The sequence below is a fragment of the Daphnia magna genome, linkage group LG3, assembly GCF_020631705.1.
Source record: "Daphnia magna isolate NIES linkage group LG3, ASM2063170v1.1, whole genome shotgun sequence".
Taxonomy (NCBI): domain Eukaryota; kingdom Metazoa; phylum Arthropoda; class Branchiopoda; order Diplostraca; family Daphniidae; genus Daphnia; species Daphnia magna.
In genome coordinates, this window is record NC_059184.1 from 11,600,429 (window position 1) to 11,620,799 (window position 20,371).

At 39.7% G+C, this 20,371-nt stretch overlaps 1 protein-coding gene across 3 annotated transcripts; it reads right to left on the minus strand.

The window, feature by feature from the left end:
- Positions 1 to 17,210: 17,210 nt before the first annotated feature.
- On the minus strand, positions 17,211 to 19,571 carry LOC116930383. 3 transcript variants are annotated; one of them, XM_045170790.1, is made up of 5 exons: positions 19,218 to 19,563; positions 18,824 to 19,146; positions 18,371 to 18,550; positions 18,145 to 18,279; positions 17,211 to 18,064 (listed from the first exon to the last, which is right to left on the minus strand). In XM_045170790.1, exons 1-5 carry the CDS (start codon positions 19,225 to 19,227, stop codon positions 17,969 to 17,971), a joined length of 744 nt encoding a protein of 247 aa, XP_045026725.1. In that variant the 5' UTR covers positions 19,228 to 19,563; the 3' UTR covers positions 17,211 to 17,968. The 3 variants fall into 3 exon arrangements, with proteins under 3 accessions (XP_045026725.1, XP_032793694.1, XP_045026727.1); XM_032937803.2 differs by having other exon boundaries at positions 18,965 to 19,146; positions 19,218 to 19,561; XM_045170792.1 differs by lacking the exon at positions 18,145 to 18,279 and having other exon boundaries at positions 19,218 to 19,571.
- Between the last annotated feature and the right edge of the window lie 800 nt (positions 19,572 to 20,371).

The following is a 20,371-nucleotide window of genomic DNA, read 5'->3' on the forward strand; positions in this document are numbered from 1 at the left end:
GATTAACGCGAGATACCTAAATTCTCTCCCGGAAGACACAACCAACGACGTTATCTCCGCAGCAGCAACAAGGATGGAAGCGATTGAAGAACGTAGCTCCGCAGCAGTTGAAGCAGTAACGAATTACTTAAACCAGCTTAAGCCCCAACGTAAGAAGAAAATACCCGGACAAGCAAGTAAATCATGGAACGTAAGCGGCAACACTCTGGAACAAGGGAACCGCCGAACGTAGAAACGCCCTCATCAAGCCAAAGCCTTCCAGTCAATGTAGGGGCAGGTACCAGCAAGCAAGACAACGACATCCAACAAGCAAAGCGACGCAAGTTGGACTTGGAATTCAAGTTTGAGCAATCCATTCTGAATCAAAACGGAAAATTGATGACATCAAAAGGAAGAGTGAGCGTGAGCAGCAAGACATCCAGCGATCGATCGATCACAAAAACCACCGAATGGAAATCCTATCAGGGGCCCCAAAGAACCCGCTGACATCAACACCACGCTCCTCGGCACATCACAGCCCGAACATAAATCAATCCACTGTAAGCCCGTTGGGTCAAGCAGAGGCGGCCAATCAACCACCAACTATGGCACACTCATCCAGCCTTGTTCAAATCCCGTTCTCCAGGTGGGCGAAAATTTCTATCACTCCCTTTGACGGCGACTCCCGCCATTGGCCACCCTTTGCGCATGCTATACATGCAACTGTGGAAGAAACCAACATGCCAGACTCGTACAAGCTAATGAGCCTAAGAGATAGCTTGACGGATGACATTAGAAAGAGGATGGCCCACATCTTTACTGGAAGGAACAGCTACACCCAGGCGTGGTCCGAGCTACAATAAAAATACGGGATCCCAGGAAACATCATTCAAGCTCACGTTCGATGTTTGACGCAATTGCCGGCGCTGCAACCTGGTGATCTTAAGTCCCTATTTGACCTAGCCGTGAAAGTGCGGGACGCTGCGACAAGCGTTCATGGAGAGCAGAGCATGGGTGAATTCACATATTCGACAATTGTAACAACACTCGCATCAAAACTACCAGCCGATCTGCAGCGTGAATGGGGGCGATACGCCTACAATCTGCAACCACGAATTCCTTCTCTCGCGGATTTTGACAAATGGATCAATGCGACGGTCGGAGCAGAAGAATTATGGCTGCCTACAACGGGAAAATCCCAACATACCCAGTTTGGCTCCGCCCCCTAAAAATGGCCGGGTGACCGTTTTTCGAGAGGCGGGCCTTAAACCGACTTTAAAATTAATTTACGGCTAAACCGTACATTTTCCCTATAGAAACATGATTCACAATCTTTTCTAACTCGATGAGTTTGACAAGATGAAATCATTTTCAAGGGAAAATAATTTTACCGTTCATTCCCTATTGTGCCAGACTTACTCCTTCTATCTTCCGAGTGATTATTCCCTTAACTATTGTGGATAACAGAGCAATCTGCCACAAATGTTATTCTTACATGAAGGAGCTGCTTCAAGAAGGGACAATTCTCCTTTACCCAGCCTTGAACATGTGGAATTCCAGGATTTGTGTGGATTTTTGCTTGACGACCGCCAAATGGCAGTTCAAGTCAGTTCAAGATAGTGGTTTTCAAATGATTTTTGACCCTATAATTAAAGTTTTTGAACCTAATTCTGCGATTAATTGTCAAAACATACGCCAAGAAATAATTAAAGTGGCATCTGATAGACGCGCTTCTATTTCCAAAGAGGTAGCAGGGAAACTCTTATGTGTGAAATTTGACTGTTGCACACGTCTTGATCGTCATATACTTGGAATAAACATTCAATGTACTGAAAAAGGTAAAATAGTTCTAAAAACACTTGGAATGATAGTAGTATATGGGAGACATACAGGAGAACATATAAAAGAATTGATTCTGGAGTGTATCTCCAGTTAAGGGATTTCTGCTTTCAGATTTATTTTCTTACAACTGATAACGGCAGCAACATGATAAAATCTGTGCAACTTTTCTTAGATGGCGACGAAGGAAAAGAAGACATTGATTTTGATGAACTTGACAAAAATAATGACGAAGAAAAAGAAGAACTTGTAATTAACGAACTCTCGGAAAGCATTTGCGATATTGTGCGTGGATTTCGGTGTGCAGCGCACCCATTACAAATCGCAGTGCTGGACGAGTTTAAATTGAAATCTGTTAACAGATTAATTGCAAAAGCCCGAGCGGCGATGAAAGCTTTAAAAAATCCGGTGTTTATGGTTTCGATTCGGCGTAGTTAACTGAAAAAACAACACTTGATGGGAAAACCACGTGTAATATAAATAACTGTCGTATGTCCCTTTTTTTGATTTTTTTTTTTATAACGACAGGTGGAACCCGACACTTGTGATGCTAGCTCGTCTTCTTGAGCTTCGGGACTTCATCACAGAAACAGAAAACTCTCGTGCAGATTTAAAGATCAGTGAGATTCAATGGATGGGCATCCAGGGGATATCTTCCGTTCTCGGGCCGGCCCAAAAAGCATCAGTCAGGTTGCAAATGGAACAGCTGACCATAGGGGATTTTTACTGACTGTTGACGTCGTGTAAAATGGAGGTAGAAGAAATCGACACAGTATTTGCGAAAGCTTTTTCCGCGGCTCTTCAAACACGGGAAAATATGTTGATGGATAATGACATTTTTCGATCAGCTATATATCTAGATCCCAGATTTAAGGTTAATTGTAAAATAAAATAGATTCGCTTTGTATAACTAATAGTAACTTGTTTTCTTATTAAGTAATTCTATCTACTGATGAGAGGGTAAAAGCCAAAGCTTATTTGATCAATCCGTGGCAAACTTTCCATCAAATGAGGTTAGAAAGAGAATCTAACAATAACTCTTTCCCACACGGACAAGTTGAGTCTTTCATTTAGCCTCTTGATAAGTTCGAATCAGCCTTGCGGGAACGTGAAAATTCAATCGTTTCTCCAACATTCACCATTGAAAACATACGAATCGACCACCTTTTGGAAAACTTTGAAGGTCACTCGTGAATAAATGCGACTGAAAATGTACTAGAGTGGTGGTATAATGCACGAACTGGCATGCCCGAATTATTTATTCTTCTCGAAATTGTTCATGGGGTCCCTGTTACTAAAGTCAGCGTAGAAAGATGTTTCTCTAGCCTCAAGTTTGTTCTTTCTGCTTATCGAAATAATTTGACTCCTTCAATATTAGAGGACATTCTTTTGATTCGATGCAATGACAAATTTGAAAAATAATCTATCAATGCATGTTCCGTTCGAAGATTATTTTGAATTCAGTGGGCTTCAGTTGTTAGGTTCTAAGTTTGATCTCGAGGAAGAAACGGCTTCGTTGGAACGATCTTGCCTTACACCTCCCTTATTTCTCTTATATACCACAAGCCCGTATAACCTCTATCTCTGCCTTCACTTATTGTTTTTTAAAGGGATCTTGTAGCCCCTCCCCCCCCAATTTTCATGAAAAAAACGCCACTTTTCCTATCCTTACACTGAAACCACGATATCAGAAAAGAAACGGCCAGTTCTCTTTGTGTTAAGGTGAAAACTGAAATCAAAAACAGACATTTCGGTTTTCAAACTATCTGAAACAGAATGGCCAGAGAAAGCGATATTTTTCAGAAGTTTGGGTCGCTGTAAACAACAAAGCTTTCGGTTTTCCGTGGACGGACCTATGTCCGTCCAAAATTGCCACCTGGTAGAAAAGTTTACAAGCCTAGATCGGACATAGAACCGATCTCTGCAGCTAGATCACCTGATCTTTTGACTGGTGGAGATCGGGCTATAGTTCGTTCTCGGATGGAGTCTGTGTTGCGCTTTGCGGTAGCGAACCGAGGAATTTGGGCCTTACAGGCGGATGCAAAGAGGTCAGTGTCCACTTGCCTGCCACTTTCCGGAACTCCTCTGATAAAAGCATCCAATCGCCTCAGTCTAAAGATGACAGAGACTCTTCGTCAGCAATTATGTTGGTGTTTTCCGGTAAATGAGAATCCAGAATGGAAATTTTACGGTCTTCGCCCCATAAGGCTATTTGAGCGGTGATGTCGGAAAGCGCCTTAGAATGGGTTCCTCCGCATTTGTTAATATATGCGACGGCGGTGGAAAATTGTCCAAGAAAAGGTGGATCGAAATGTTAGCGGATGAAGCTGTAAAACTCTGAAGCGCGAACAAAGCGCTCGTCAATTCTAACTCGTTAATGTGACGAAATTTGTCTGGTAATTGCCATGGACCGCGACAACGGGATCCATCATAGACAGCATTTTAACCATGGAGAGACGCACCAGAAAAAATAAAGAGATCTGGTGCATCAGGAAAAAAGGATTACCGATTTTAAATGCGTCGCCCACCAGAGTAGATCTGCTCTTGCCTCCGGCGTGAGGCAGACAGATCTATCCATGTCGTCATGGGAGGGGGAAATGTAGAACGACTGCAATTTACGAAGATGCCCTTCGACGAATGGCACCGTGGGAAAGACCCAAGAATAATTTCCCACGATTTTCGTCCGATCTCGAAAGCTCACTCACCCAGACTTGCCCGAACAAAGGGAGTCTAAACAGAGCTTTAAAATGGCATCGACTTTTCCCTCGGGTAGAGCGAGGGAGAGGAGATTCCAGTTGATGATCATACCGAGATATTCCAGATTTTGACTTGGGTTTAGCTCAGATTTCACGCAATTAATGACGAACCAAAGAAATTCCAATACTGATACAACAAACTTTAACTCGCATTTAGGGCTTAGGCTGGGTAATGTTGCTTACCGAAACAATTTAGATTATGTTCCAGCTGCCTGTGAATATTTACGTCGTTGTCAATGGAGTAGGTGTAGCCTTTCTGAATGTTATGCTGGAGATCGGTGTTCGATTCCAGATGAGGTGATGAATTATCTTGGTTACCTTACGTGAAATTCTCGTTCATTTATAAAACAAATTTTCATCGAGCAATATGTGCTTTTTTTTGTTAATTAAATAATTTTAAAAATAATAATTCCCTTCGTTTTAAAGTTATTAATATTCCCAGCATATTCGAATGAAGAATGTTATAATAGACGCCCAGCTAGAATCCATTGACAAGATTGAAGAATGAGACCAGCTTTTGATCCCACGAAACAACAATTTCTCTCTTTATTGTACGGTATCCTGCACCAAAATCCGAACACCGATTTAATTTTTGAAAGTCACCTATTGGCGGGGTAAAGGGTTTTTTGTTTGTTTTTATTTATGAGGGAGGGTAGACGGGGTGATGGACACATAGGACAGGGTTGGGTAAGTCTAGAAATTTTTTTAATGCCTTAAAGTATTACGCTTTAAGGCAAGTAACAGGTCGGGACATTTTTGCAACCCCCAGGGTGGTGTTTTTCTTAAACCGACAATTGGAAATATTGGACTTAGGCTGTATAATATTCCTTGCCCAAATAAATTAGATAGCTGCCTGTGTACAATTATGTCGAAACCGATGGCATATGTGTGGAGCCTCTGATTGCGACGCCGTAGATCAGTGTTCGATTTCCGATAAGGAATTGCGAAATATTTGGTATCTTTATAGACTAAGAGACAGCTATCAACTCATGTCAAACCTAAGGGCAAAAGCTTTGACGTATGCTACCGATAGATGGAGTTCTAAGTAAGACTTAAACCCATCTCTGTCGGCTGGCGTCGGACGCGTTCACCCGTGACGGGTCGTAAAAGTCGGCGTGAAGGACGTTTTTTGTCAAACCGTGCGGAATGGATTAAAAAATCATCAATTGATTAGGAAAATTACGCTGCTTTTTAGGGTGTTTGAACAGACGCCTTGTCTGGCCGTTTTACACCAAACAGACGTTTTTGAAAATGTGTCAATTTTACGGTTTTTGTCAAATTAAGGGGAAAACAAACCAATAACATCCTTAAATAGATCAGCTCCTACTTGTTAATTTAGCATCAAAGCAGACGTAATTATCTGCCGTTTGGTTCCAAGCAGAATCAATTTATCTGGGAGATTCCTCCTGTCACATTTCATTTACCTGGAACGGCAACCTCGCATCCTACCCGCCAAATTTGGAAAAATATTTTTTTTTACAACTGCATTTTATTTATGTAAATAGATTTTCTCGTAACGAATTTTTTATTCACTTTAATCTATCTGACACAAGTTTTGCATCATTCAACATCGTCTGCTAGTTGACTTTTTTAAACAACACAAGTGACGTAAATATTTCAATGATGTTTCTAAGTAAATTTGTGTTGAAAATGGCTTCATCGAATGAAGAAAAGATATGTGTGATTCACATAGTTGATACGGCTGGTTCGGAAAAGATTAAACTCTTTGATGATGAAAAGCTGATGAAATGTAGAAATGCACAACTGGTGTACAGGTTTCGAACAAACTCAAAGTTCAGTGGAGTAAAAATACCTGAATCACCTAATGACATTTATGGTTATCATTCTTCCTGTTACATTAAATTCACTGCTGTTTCAGGCAAGCAGATAAAGTTAGCTCATGAAAACAAAGTGAAGCTGGAAATTCTTCTTCATGCGAGTCAGGTAATCCTTATCGATATTTGTTCTTTACTATTTGCTTCATAAAAAAATATCCATAACACATTATAAAATACAGCGGACAAAGAAAGAAGGTAAAAACTGAGAGAAGAGCTGGGAGAAGACTCTGAGAAGACTGTCAAAAGACTGCCCGCAGACTGACTGAGTGACATACTTGACGTTATGACGCTTGACTGTTTTTTCAAGTGGAGGTTGTATATCTTTTATACGGCAAGACAGAGTGCTGAATTTAAGGTCAAATGAGCTCAGACGTGTTCAAAATAAAAAGTCAGGCGGAAAACATCTGGGTTTACCGTTAAGATAATTAAATTATAAAGGTGGTCATTCGGGGCAACAAACTTAGGGTCAAAACCGGGCAATGGCTGAGAGATAAGGACAATAAATGAAGCGTGTTCAATTTTACTGTTTGAATTTGATTTGGGTGGTGAATCCTCACAATTGTAGATCTCTTATTTACGAGTATCTTCCTAATGAAAGAAGGTATTAATATTTTATTCATTGTTTTTTCGCAATTAAAATTAATGTATACATCGTAGAAAATCGCGTCACCGTAATTCAATTGGGAAGGCGTAGCCGGACGGCAAGGCTGTGCTTTACTGCGTGGCTTTGCTGTCCTAGGTGTCCTAGGTGGAGCCGGCCGATGAGGCTGAGTCAGCTGTGGAAGCTGAGCCGGCCGTGGAAGCTGAGCCGGCCGTAAAAGCTGGGCCAGCCGTGAAAGCTGAGCAATCCGACAGTCCTTTTGGATTTCAATCAGCCATTGCGGATCATCTCGACCAACATGGTCGTAGTTCCGCATTGAATCGGTATTTCAAATCTGAAGCGTCGTTATCCTAATGGGAGTTGCTGGCTGTCAACGCCATCTCTTGATGTTCATGGCCATATTGTTCCGTTAAAAGAATTTTAAATCAACGCAAGAATGGCTAGCATGAATATATTTCAGGTAATCTTAGCGAAAAGGACGAGGAAGAGCCTTCATCTTCTGAAAACAATACGGATAATAAGGGTGTGCCAAAGCATAAAAAATGTGAGAAATTAGGCGTCATGAAGACCAGCCGTTTCGTTGATAAACAAACCAGAAAATACTCATCAAATAAAAAAAGAAGATGTAGGGAATTTCTGGTAAGTTTACCACTAATTAGCCTGTGCAATACATTGTAACTATTTTTCTTTGATATTCATAGACGAGGCAGCTGGCCCAAGATGGAGATGCTCTCATTGTAAATGAAAAAATTCGCACAAAGGATTACACAGCAAAAAAAGATTTTAGTCTTTCGGGGTAAGCCTTAGCAACCCCCAAGTAATTGGGAAAAAGCAAAATTTTCGTATTTTTTTCAAATTTTTTGGGTTGTTAATACAATTCATCATATGTGGGTATAATTTCCCCGAAATTTTCTGATTAGTGGACCCCTGGATGGAATAAAACCCGAATAATTTGTGGAATTGGAAAATTTGGAAGAACCACGCTTTTTCATGGAATGGTTTTTGTTTAGTCACTTGCATCAAAAACACGTAAAATCAAATGTTTTCAAATCTTAAAAAAATTCCCTCAAAATTTTTGTGTCACCTAACGCACTTGAATCGAATCCAAACAGGCATTTGTTAATTAATCTTTATAGAATGTGACACAGTGGTAAGCCATGGGAATACACATCTAAAGTTCTGATGTTCGAGTTCCGTTGCGTACAAATCTTTTCTAAAATTCCGTTAAAAACTTCCGTCTTTTATAAAATTCCGTTACTCCGTGGTATATACCACGAAATTTAATTTTGCGATACGATTCAAAGTTTTGCGGATAGGAACCCCAGATATCATTAACCGAGCTTTTCGTACGAATAACCCTGAAATAGTGGTGTATCTTTTTAACAGTTTTTTGCATTATGGTAGGCTAGCTAAGTATATTGTAAAACAGCCGTCTATTACAAGATTGAAGAGAAACTGGGCTAAACTCTGTGCATTAGCACAAGGTAATGTAACACCCCAACACGTAAATTTTTTTTACTTCTTTATTGATAATATGTAGGGGAGACTGGAGTATGCCGGGACACCGGGTCAAGAGGGACAGTAGGGGGAAAAATAGTAGATTTTAATAAAATTAAAAAATTTTTTAGTATGTTATTTAGATACATACAATCTACTTTGGCATGAAATTTGGTTGAGTTTTGTCAATAACTGTATCAGTTATTAACAAAACTAAAAAAACGGTTATTTTTTAGTTAATTTTGTCTCCGCCATTTAATGTTTCTAGAAAAAAATAATCGCAAATGGCATGTAAATTTAATATGGAAATGAAGCCTAATCATTTCTTTATTGTTAAAAACAAAAATTATAATTTTTTATCAATTACTGTAGATAATATTACCGTTTTAAAAAAATAGTCTTTATCGGGAAATCGGGACAGCTGTTTTTGACTAAAATGGGACATTAGTGGGCGGGTTTGGCCTTCAAGCCCATCAATCATCACCGAGCTCATGACGCCATTACTGTTCCTTACAATGATAACAAGCAATCGATTATTCAGTATAATAATCGATTAGAATAAGCCCAACCCCCACCTATCTTGTAATAAGGGTTTTTTATCATATAAGAACAAATTTTTATTAACACAATAATCAAATTGAAACATTTATTAACTTATAGAGTCTATGCAGTGGGACGCTATTTCAATTTTTACAATTTTTTTAATGAATTTTAAGGCGAAAACGGAGGACGTCCCTCACCACCCACCCTAGTGTCCTCACTTACCCCTCAAAATAGGCTCCTCCCACAAAGCTAAGAAAACTTTAAAGGTCTTATATGGGAAAATGGTTTATTATTAAATTATATAAAAAATATGGGGGGTACATTACCGTATGGAATACATAAAAACAAAATAATAAATTAATTTAATGATTAGTTTGGGAGATATAGGGGGAAAACGAAAACCATCCCGGCTTACTCCAGTCTCCCCTAATACATTTTGTCTACCTCCCATAACAGAAAAACTTGACTGTGCCAATTTAGAGGACCTACTTAGACCTATTTCAAGATGTAGACGATAAGCCTGCAGTAGATGTCACACATCCAAATTCACTTACTGTAGAGGTTCTAGAAGAGACTCTTTTGCAAACAATTTAAATATATCTTGTTCATTGCAGGGTGATCTGCAATTTCTGGACATTCCTGCTGCAGAACTTCAACAAGACATAGAGAAAAATAATCTCAATTCAGAGAATCCTCTGAAAGATAGAGAAGGAAGGGAGTTTGAAGCTGTACCAACTAGTTTTGTTATGTGTATTGTAGTATTGTTGTAGGAGAAAATTGCTTTGGAGCTGCTCTTGTTGATGAGCTTATAACGGACAGGAAAAAACTAATTCTACACTTGCTAAAAAATGCCAGTGGCTACTGCACCAAAACTGCAAGTGGCCCCACATAACACAAGGCAGTCCGTCGGATGTCCGACAGATGTCGGGGTCGGATGTTGAGTACATCTTTTTGATATCCTCCGGACAGCCCGATATCCGATTTGGATGTCCTATGAATGTATTTTTTTTGGTTTTGACCGCCCTCAACAGCGCCGTCGGACATTCTAAGGATATCCGAACGGGCTTTCATTTGGCTATAAATATGACATGTATTTGACCTCAAATCTTGAAAAAACATTATGCTATATCAGCATTCGAACTCGCGTCTCCTGCTCCACAGTCGAATATTATTCCACTGTGTCAGTCTATATATATATTGTATTACATTTTCGAACTATACAATCGAATTGTTGTAAAACACTCGAGCTTTTCCGATAACAAATCACATACAGGATTTTTAAGAAGTCAAGATGATGTCGAACTTAGGTTTAACCAGAAGTGTATAAATTGAAATTAAACAATTTAGGCTAAATATTTTTTTAATTTTAAACTTCAGCATGATTTATTAAGTTTAAAGTAGTTTTTTATTATTTGAAATTAAAATCCTATCATAAGTATACTTGCTTTGAATATTATTAGATGCCGAATAATATTTATTTTCTGTGAGATAATTTCCAATGGCTTGGTCCCCGGAAGCTAAACGGAAAGCTTGTGCAAACAAACTCACGACTTACATATATTTTATTCATTTTATGTAATAAATTTAAAAATAAAACATCCGGCAAATAGATAATTACTCCTTTATTTTTTTCAATTTTTCGTATTGAATGCTGGACTTATAATAAAAATACGTCCAAGGGAAAAATTTGAACACGGTTAAGTTTTGCCCTTTTGGAAACAAAGAAATTTGGACAATAATAATGAAACTTAGTGATCGGCCCCAATGACTTCTAATCGAGTCAACCGCCCCGCACCGATAAAGTACATTCGGGGTTGAATTGAGGTGCCACTTTTTCAACCGGGGTGGTGCGGGGAAAAATTTGAGGTTAACCCGTTGCCCCAAAGCAATAAAAAAAAAATGCCGTTCTTTCGGTTTCCGAGTAAAAATCGGGGCAAGCGGGTAGAACGAGCTATTATCGGGGTTGTTATCGGATAGATCGGGTGAAACAGTCAATCAATAATGTTTTTTGCATTGATGAATCGATTGATTGAAATCCAATTGATTGCAAACCCCAATTGAATTCGGGGAGAAGAATTTTACACCCTGAGCCACGCCTCGATGGCCCAAAATGAGAAACTCGATTTGCAAAAAAGCGCCCCGATTGTCTCGAGGCCGATCCTTAAATGAAACAATTGAAAATCTTCTTGGCTGTTGGAAGGAGGTCCGTAGAATATAATTTTCGCACATCCATTGCACTTCCAAGGTGACTAGCCGACGGACATCCCTGGAACTACCCATTGAGTACATAGATATCTAACGGATGTTCGGCCATGATTCAGACATCCGACGGCAGAAATGTGCTATATGGGGCTCCTGCTCAAAACTCGCCAGTCGCTCCTGTCCAAATACTGCTAGTCGCTCCTGCCCAGACACCCAAATTTGTGGTATATTCATGAAAATCTTCGTTCGTTGGGAATGTAATTTGCTTAAGAACAAAGAAAATTTTGATTTGTTTAAATTATTTAACATTATCTCTTACAAAAAATTAAAAATTTTCTTTGTTATTTAGCAATTAACATACCCAAAGAACGAAGAATTTTATATAGATATCCTATTTTATGCAATTTCATATCAGGAATCGAACACCGGTTTCCTGCGTCTTAACCGGAACCTCTACACATATGCCAGCGGTATCTATGAAACCACGCACAAACAGCTAGCTATTTTTTTTAGTAAGGAATGTTTCAAAGCCTTAGCTCAACATTCCAACTGTCGCTTAAAAAAACACACCCCCTGAGGGATTCATGAATGACCCGACCTGTTACTTACCCTGAAAAAAAAAGCAAGATGTAGACTTTCCCAACCCTGCCCTGTCATCTCCTCACCCCGTCTACCCTACCTATTCAAAAAAAAAACAATAAACCCGTTACCCCGCCAAAAGATGGCTTTCAACATTTGAATCGGTGTTCGGATTTTTGTGCAGGATACTGTACGTATAGAAAAACTCTACTAGAGTGCCACGTAGTGGTAGAGCACTACCGCATCTATCTATAGTAACTGGGATCGGCACCCATAATTAGGTGTATGTTGTATTTCTCAGCTTCATTAGAAACACACGGGAATTTATGCTTTTTGGGAACAGCTGCTATGGAAAGAAATCTCTACCGACAAGACTGCTGGACATCTCGGATTAGATTGCGGGAAATCTCCGATAAAAAGATCGCTGGACATGACTACCGAGTCCATAGTTTCAATCACCGCAACAATATGGAAGAAGCTTAGTTCTTAACACAAATATCTATGTAACAGTGTTCCTTAAGATTAAACAATTTTGTGTAAACAGTGATACTACTCTTGACGAAAACAAAAATAATCGGATGTTTATATATGCAAGTGTCCAGTATGTAATCTCTATTCAGTGAAGGAGATGGAGGATCAACATCCTCTTTGGATAGAGGGAAGGGATGAAGTGAGTTGAAACTGCTTTCATTATGCTTGACGGCAACTTGCCGTAGTCCTGAAGTGGAAGTGACGCACAGTGCACATACTACGTCACAACGCATACGATTTTAGCCGCTCTTATTGCGCTTAGCGGTACCTCACCATGACGCGTAGTTACGGATGGCGCGTAGTATGTTACTCTCGCACCACACCCACTTCTGTCTCTACCGCCTAGGCGTGTTGATGATTTCTCCCATGGCGTTTGCAACTGTTGCTACTTAAGTGTTAAAAAAACCCCTCCTTTTCGCTATTGAGCTCAGATTTGCCCGTGCTCGCATCTTGTGTATACTTGTACCGGGATATAAATAAACGGCCTATGTTCTCTTACTCTTACACTAGGTATCCAGTATTCAGTTTCTATGTGACAAACTAGAAGATCCAGTCGTTCAATTTCTTTGTTCAGAGCAACTTTATCATCAAAGATGTCGGGTGACAGCCCGATATCCCACGCTATTTGATTGCGACCAACAAAACCTAGCCAGCGTTTATTTAAGGCAGAAGACGATATCGACGTGTTTTGGATCGAATTGACCATATCGTGGATGTCTTTGACATCGTAGAACTCTCTGACTGGATCCTGAAAGTAGACCTTGGACACAAATACTTCAATGGGGTCATGTACGATCGTGAAGTTTCTCACTTCTTCACGTAGCAACGCCATTACTTCTTTTATATTCCAACGACTGTGCAAACAGAAAATGTCAAAATTGACATTCTTCCATTTTGCGGTGTTCAGTGATGTCTGATTGAAGAGCATGGTGATGGATAGGTAATTGCCATTCGCAGGTAAAACAACATTCATTTTGTTGTTCCAGGCGAATCTAAATTTGAATATTTTTCTCTCGTGAAATTTCGTGAAACGTACGTATCACAAAATAAAGTTATCGCTCCCATTGTGCTTGCACTTACCGAAATATGATGTTTTCAACGACGGTGCTGGCGCACTTGTGACTTTTCAAGAAAGCGAATTTCCTCGAACTGAAAATTTGAAAAAATAAATGTATAATAGAGAGACGCAAATTGTTATAACTGCAATGTCTGTATGGGCTGCTTATATCATTATCCATCAAAAAACTATTTACGGTCTAATTATTATACCTGATATATTCTTGGGGTTGTAATAGTTTTGAATATTGTGATGGAATTCGTTGGGTTGCCAAAACTATTAGACAACAACTAATAACCAAGAAGAAACCCTTTTTGCATAAACGATGGTTGAATAAAACAGATGCGCCGAACATGCTAGCAATAAGATAACAGCCTATGACAACGAGCACTATCGAATATTTGTTGATTTCCTTTGTCTGACTGTCGGTATAAGACTTATACGTGGTTCATATGGGTGATTAAGCTATAGGTGGGGGACCTCTGCACATGTTAGTTGCATCAGTTGCCAATAGCGCTGCCAATAGCGCTTCAATATTTTCGTTACAGTTTTGTGCTACCAAAACATAATTCATTTGCGATGGAATTGTGTTGTTTACTTAAGTCATTATGCGTGACGTGGGGCAGTTGGGATGAGAAGGAACTTCTCCCAGTTGGTATAGGTTTGACCCGCTTAGCAGATCCCAATTAGGGTATGGGCAGTGCTCGTGGGTTTGGGCAACCCGAATATAGACCTAAGAGTGGTTACTCGATGCACAAGTGTGGGTTGAAGAACGACTTGCTGAACCACACACAAACTCGTTTTTTCCCCAATAAAACGGATTCCAGTGTGCCACTGTATTAAAAGACTTTTGTCTTTTGAAAAAATAATGCTCACCAATGATCTGGGCTAATTTCTTTTCGTCCATCGACTCCTTTCCAGTGAGGTTGGCACCCATTGTGTGGGTTGCAAGGTACTCCTCTGAGTACACGAGCCTTAATAAACTAGCCACGAAGTGACTGTCGGTTTTCTTTGATTTTGCTGGAATGAGATCGATAACCTCTTGCGTAATTGGAAATCGAGCCGGACGAGTTGGATCTGAATCTTCGAATTCTGTAATGCCATTGAATGTAACCTAATGGAAAAAAATTATGTTAAGGTGGATCACATTAATCTTCAGGGCAGTATATATAGGTATCATATAGACCACTTTCGATTTGCTTCGTATCCGCTTAGACAAAAGTCTGGCGGCTAGTCGACTAGTGCGCTCCGTGGCGGGGGATAGCTGAAACATGCTGCAGACTTTGGCCGCCACGGTGCGCACTAGTCGACTAGCCGCACGACTTTTGGCTAAGCGAATACGAAGCAAGTCGAAAGTGGTCTATAGGCAATAATAACATACTGTTTCGTTTGATGTAATGGGAGGACCCATTTCCTTGTAGACTGTAGCGTCAATTGGTGTATGAGGTTGAGCCACCAAATCTCCAGAGTAAATAGAGGTGGCTCGAGACCAGGGACCCAAACCTCTGAAAAATATCTGTTTCTCTGACCATTCCGTTTCAGATACTTTGAAAACCGAAATGTCTGTTTTTGATTTCGGTCCTCACCTTAACACAAAGAGAATTGGCCGCTTCTTTTCGGATATCGTGGTTTCAGTAGAAGGATAGGAAGAGTGGCGTTTTTTCATGAAAAGTGGGGGGTAGGGCCTACAACATCCCTGTAAAAAACAATAACAGAAGGCAGAGATAGGGGTAATACGGGCTTGCGGTATATAAGAAAAATAAGGGAGGTATAAGGCAAGATCGTTCCGATGAAGCCGTTTCTTACTCGAAATCGAACGTAGAATACAAACAACTGAAGCCCTTTGAATTCAAATTGACCTTCGAATCGAACATGTATTGATAGATTATTTTTAAAATTTCTCATTGCATCAAATCAAAAGAATGTCCTCTAATATTGAAGGAGTCAAATTATTCCGATAAGCAGAAAGAACAAACTTGAGGTTAGAGAAACATCTTTCTACACTGACTTGAGTAACAGGTACCCCATGAACAATTTCGGCTAGAATAAATAATTCTGGCATGTCAGTTCGTGCATTATACCACCACTCCAGTAAATTTTCAGTCGAATTTATTCGCGGATGACCCTCAAAGTTTTCCAGAAGGTGGTCGATTCGTTTGTTTTCAATGGTGAATGCCGGAGAAACCATAAAATTTTCACGTTCCCGCATGGCTGATTCAAACTTATCAAGAGGCCCAATGAAAGACTCAGCGTGTCCGTGTGGGAAAGAGTTATTGTTAGAGTTTCTGTCTAACCTCATTTGATGGACAGCTTGCCACAGATTGACCAAATAAGCTTTGGCTTTTACCCTCTCATCAGTAGACAGAATTACCTAACAAACAAAACATGTTAATCTTAGTTATACAAAGCGAAGCTATTTAATTTTACAACTAACCTTAATTCTAGGATCTAGATATATTGCTGATCGGAAAATATCATTATCCATCAACAAATTTTCCCGTGTTTGAAGGGCCACGGAAAAAGCTTTCGCAAATACTGTGTCGATTTCTTCTACGTCCATTTTACACGACGTCCACAATTTGTAAAAATCTCCTATGGTCAGCTGTTGCATTTGCAACCTGACTGATGCTTTTCGGGCCGGCTCGAGAACGGAGCATATCTCCTGAATGCCAATCCATTGAATCTCACTGATCTTTAAATCTGCATGAGAATTTTCTATTTCAGTAATGAATTCCCGAAGCTCAAGAAGACGAGCTAGCATCGCAAGGGTCGAGTTCCACCTGTCGTTATCAAATAATAGTTAAAAAAAGGGACATACAACGGTTATTTATATCTCACCTGGTTTTCCAATCAAGTATTGGTTTTTTCAATTTACTACGCCGAATCGAAACCATAAACACCTGATTTTTCAAAGCTTTCATCGCCGCACGGGCTTTTCCAATTAATCTGTCAACAGATTTCAATTTAAGCGCGTCCAGCACTGCGAGTTGTAATGTGTGCGCTGCACACCGAAATCCGCGCACAACATCGCGAATGCTTTCCGAGAGTTCGTTAATAACAAGTTCTTCTTCTTCTTCGTCATTATTTATGTTCAGTTCGTCAAAATCAATGTCTTCTTCTTCTTCGTCTCCATCCAAGAAAAGTTGCACAGATTTAATCATGTTGCTGCCGTTATCAGTTGTAAGGGAATATATCTGATTGGCAGAAATCCCGTAACTGAAGATGCATTCTAGCATCAATTCTTTTATATATTCTCCTGTATGTCTCCCATACACTTCTATCATTCCAAGGGTTTTTAGAATTATTTTACCTTTTTCAGCATATTGGATGTTTATTCCAAGTATAGAACGATCAAGACGTGTGCAACAGTCAAATTTCACACATAAGAGTTTCCCAGCTACCTCTTTGGAAATAGAGGCGCGTCTATCAGATGCCACTTTAAGTATTTCTTGGCGAACGTTTTGACAATTAATCGCAGAATTAGGTTCAAGAGCTTTAATTATAGGGTCAATAATCATTTGAAAACCACTATCTTCTATTAATGAAATAGGGCGCCCATTGACAGCCACGATATTTACGCACGCTGGCATCAGTTTTTCTTTACTCATCTCAATTGTAATTTTGTTTAATTTTAATTGAGGAGAGTCTTCATGGTCTTCATTATTTTTACGCTTTCTTGCGTTTTCTTTTAATTTCACTCTCTCAGAAAAAACATCAGCATGAAAGGCCCTAATATGACTTTCTAAATTAGTAGCATGTTTCCCTTTCAAAACGCGCTTGCATTCCCCTATTTTGCACCTACTTGTATTTCCAGTTTCATCGTAATCGAAGTAATTGTGACAAGGGTTTTCGTTATTCCTCCCCATGCTTACACGACACGAAATAAGAAACACGAATAACGGTGAAAACTTGGAACACACACACACACACGAACAAGGTGACGCAATATAGACCTATCCTTAAAAAACAGCTGATAGTATTGTATGAAACAGAAAAAAAGGGGTAAAAAACGCCCCTCTTTCGGTGGTCTATTTGCATATTTTTCGATTTTCTGTTTGGGTTTTTCTTTGTGGCCAAAACAGGGGAGCGGGTTAAAATACCGGTATTTTTCTGTTGTTTTTTCATCGTTTCGAGACCCTGCTCGAGACTCGATGTTTTTCTGGCTCGATCTGGCTCGATGAGCCTCTGAGGTGGTGTGAACGCTGCAAACTAAACACGATGACGCATTCATGGATTTTTTACTGGCGATAAGCACCGCAATCCACTTTTTGACATCGTTGAACTCTGTAGGTTATGGAACACTTACTCAATGGGAACAAAATTCATGACTTATAGGCAAACAATGTATGATACAACCTCTACAGAAATCTAAGTCGCGCTTTAAGCGCTCGTTTTCCTATTGTAGAACTCGGATCTTATCCTTTAGAACATCTTCGTTATTCCACCTATCCGACATTTTGGGTCGCAAAGCCACCAAACCAGCTGATGTTGTTGAGGAATACGATTTCGTACTGCCACACACAATCGGTTCCCTACAAAATTTGTCTTATTCACTACTGGCCGAAGACGCAGACGACGAAGACAATTTTTGGACTTTAGTAAACGGCGTATTCTTCCCAAATTCGATATCCACAGTACTCGTCTACAGAGTAACAAGTTATGTTTAGACATGCATGGATAATCATGATCACAGAATACAATTAAATATATTAATATACTTACACTTGCGGCCGAAGCCTCATCTACTAATTCCACCTGACTCGCACCTTTTGAATGAACTCTCTTCCTGGAGTGACGCGGGACTTCCTCTACATTAACACTGGTGTCTAGTAATAGCTGGTCGCATTGCTGTACCTCCTGGGAAGAGTTATCATCATGAGTTATGTATATTAGACATGCATGGATAATCACGATCACAGAATACAATTAAAAATATTAATATACTTACACTTGCGGCCGAAGCCTCATTTATTAATTCCACTGTACTCGAACCTTTTGAATGAACTCTCTTCCTGGAGTGACGCGGGACTTCCTCTACATTACCATTGGTGTCAAGTAATATCCGGTCGCATTGCTGTACCTCCTGGGCAGAGTTATCATCCGTTCGTGGGTTGGTGTTAGACAGAGCCTGATTTTTTAAAGTGACACCCCATAGAGATAATATAGTTAGGAAAAGGCGACGCTGTTATTTTCCGACACAATTATTTAGGGATGCTGAGAACACCAATACTTAATAGAGTAACCGGCCTTGACTGTTGTTCATGATGCGTATAATAGAGACGAATTTTACGCAATTCTGACGTATTACATCAAATATAATTGTGTCGGAAGGTAAAAGCGTTTCCTCGTTACAAAATTTGTAATGAATTGAACGTTTTTAACTTGCTGTTTCTATTGTTACTTTCTGTTCAGCTATCTTCTGTAACGTGTTCTCATTGTTTAAAAGGTCAAACATTTGTTTTTCCTTCGCAGTAGGTTTTTTCACCGGCTGCAAAGGCTTCAAAGTTTGATCTTTGTTTTGTGACTCATCCTTCAACAAAACCTGTTTTTCTTTCAAACGCCTAGACTGACGTTCACCACCACCAACATAATTTGGTTTTGGTTCCTCCGCTGCAGAATGGTCACCTTTTTCCCACATCTTTTTTCTTATCTTTTGGAAAGCATCCACCGTAAGGATTTCATCAGTCAATTGATCACGATAGAGTTTCAATTGATGTAAGTCATCTGCAAATGCAACAATTAGATTTAGTTACGACATCATCACATGTATGGAATATGAATACACTAGTACTTACTACTAAACATCAGTATTTTAGCACATTGCTTGTGCTTTAAAACTTCGTCTTCTGTGGCGTTTTTAGATGGTCATTGTTGCCAATAAACAAAATGAGACACGTTGTAATTAAAGCTTTGCTCTGATAAGTCCTCAACATTGTCATCGATTAACCCACTCGAACCTGGTTCGACCGTTCCGTCGTCGAAATCAAAAAGAGCATACCTGGGGAACTTTCTAATACGAGGCATGATAGAACACTAATATAGCTATCGAGCCGATAAATGAATTGTATATTGGCAGCAAATTATAGAGCTACCGCAACGTGACGATCTTTAATTCGAGCACACTGTAACGTACAATATATTGGGTCGTCTGCTGCAGGGATGATAATCAGCAACCCGTTCCAGCAACAACACCACCATTCCTTTGTGCTCGGCCCCGGTTCTCAAAAACCCGGGTTACCCGCGGATCGTCGCAAAAAATAGTCGGCCATTGGTGATCCTGGTAGCGTATTGGCCAAAATGGGTAGGCTGGGCGGATTTGGTGGTCAAACCGGGATTTTTTGCCGAGAAGACCTACTCATTCGCCCAAATACCTACCCATTGGATACGGGGCCGAACCCTACCATTCATTGACAAAAATATTAATAACGATATGAAATCTTGGCTTATGCAATTTAACATTTACTCTTACGAGATATATATAAATTGCTCGTTTCGGTACATAACATTTCTATGACAATAAGCTGTAAGTGTGGGAACTGCTTACAGTGGTTATTAATAGAGATTTATATGTATGTTGAATGATGATAGTCTAAGCCAACCACCCCATAGTGTGCTATATACACGACACTTTTTATAAATATAGATGTTAAAGTGCTATTTTTTTTATGAATCAATAGACAATAGTTGACTTTTGGGATAATAAATGGAATATTAAATTAAGGAAACATTTAGCGTAAACCATAACTAGGGGGCGTTTTTGGTGTACACTTTCCAAGGTCAAAGAAGCAAAATCCGCGGCAATGTTGTGGCTTTGTGCATTTGCTTTACATAACTGGGGGATGGGCGATGTAACAAAAACAAGAAAACCAATCAGTAAATAACTTTCAGACTACACGAACGCTTATATTTTTCGTATCGTCTTTTCGGTCGAGTTTTGCTACAATTTCCA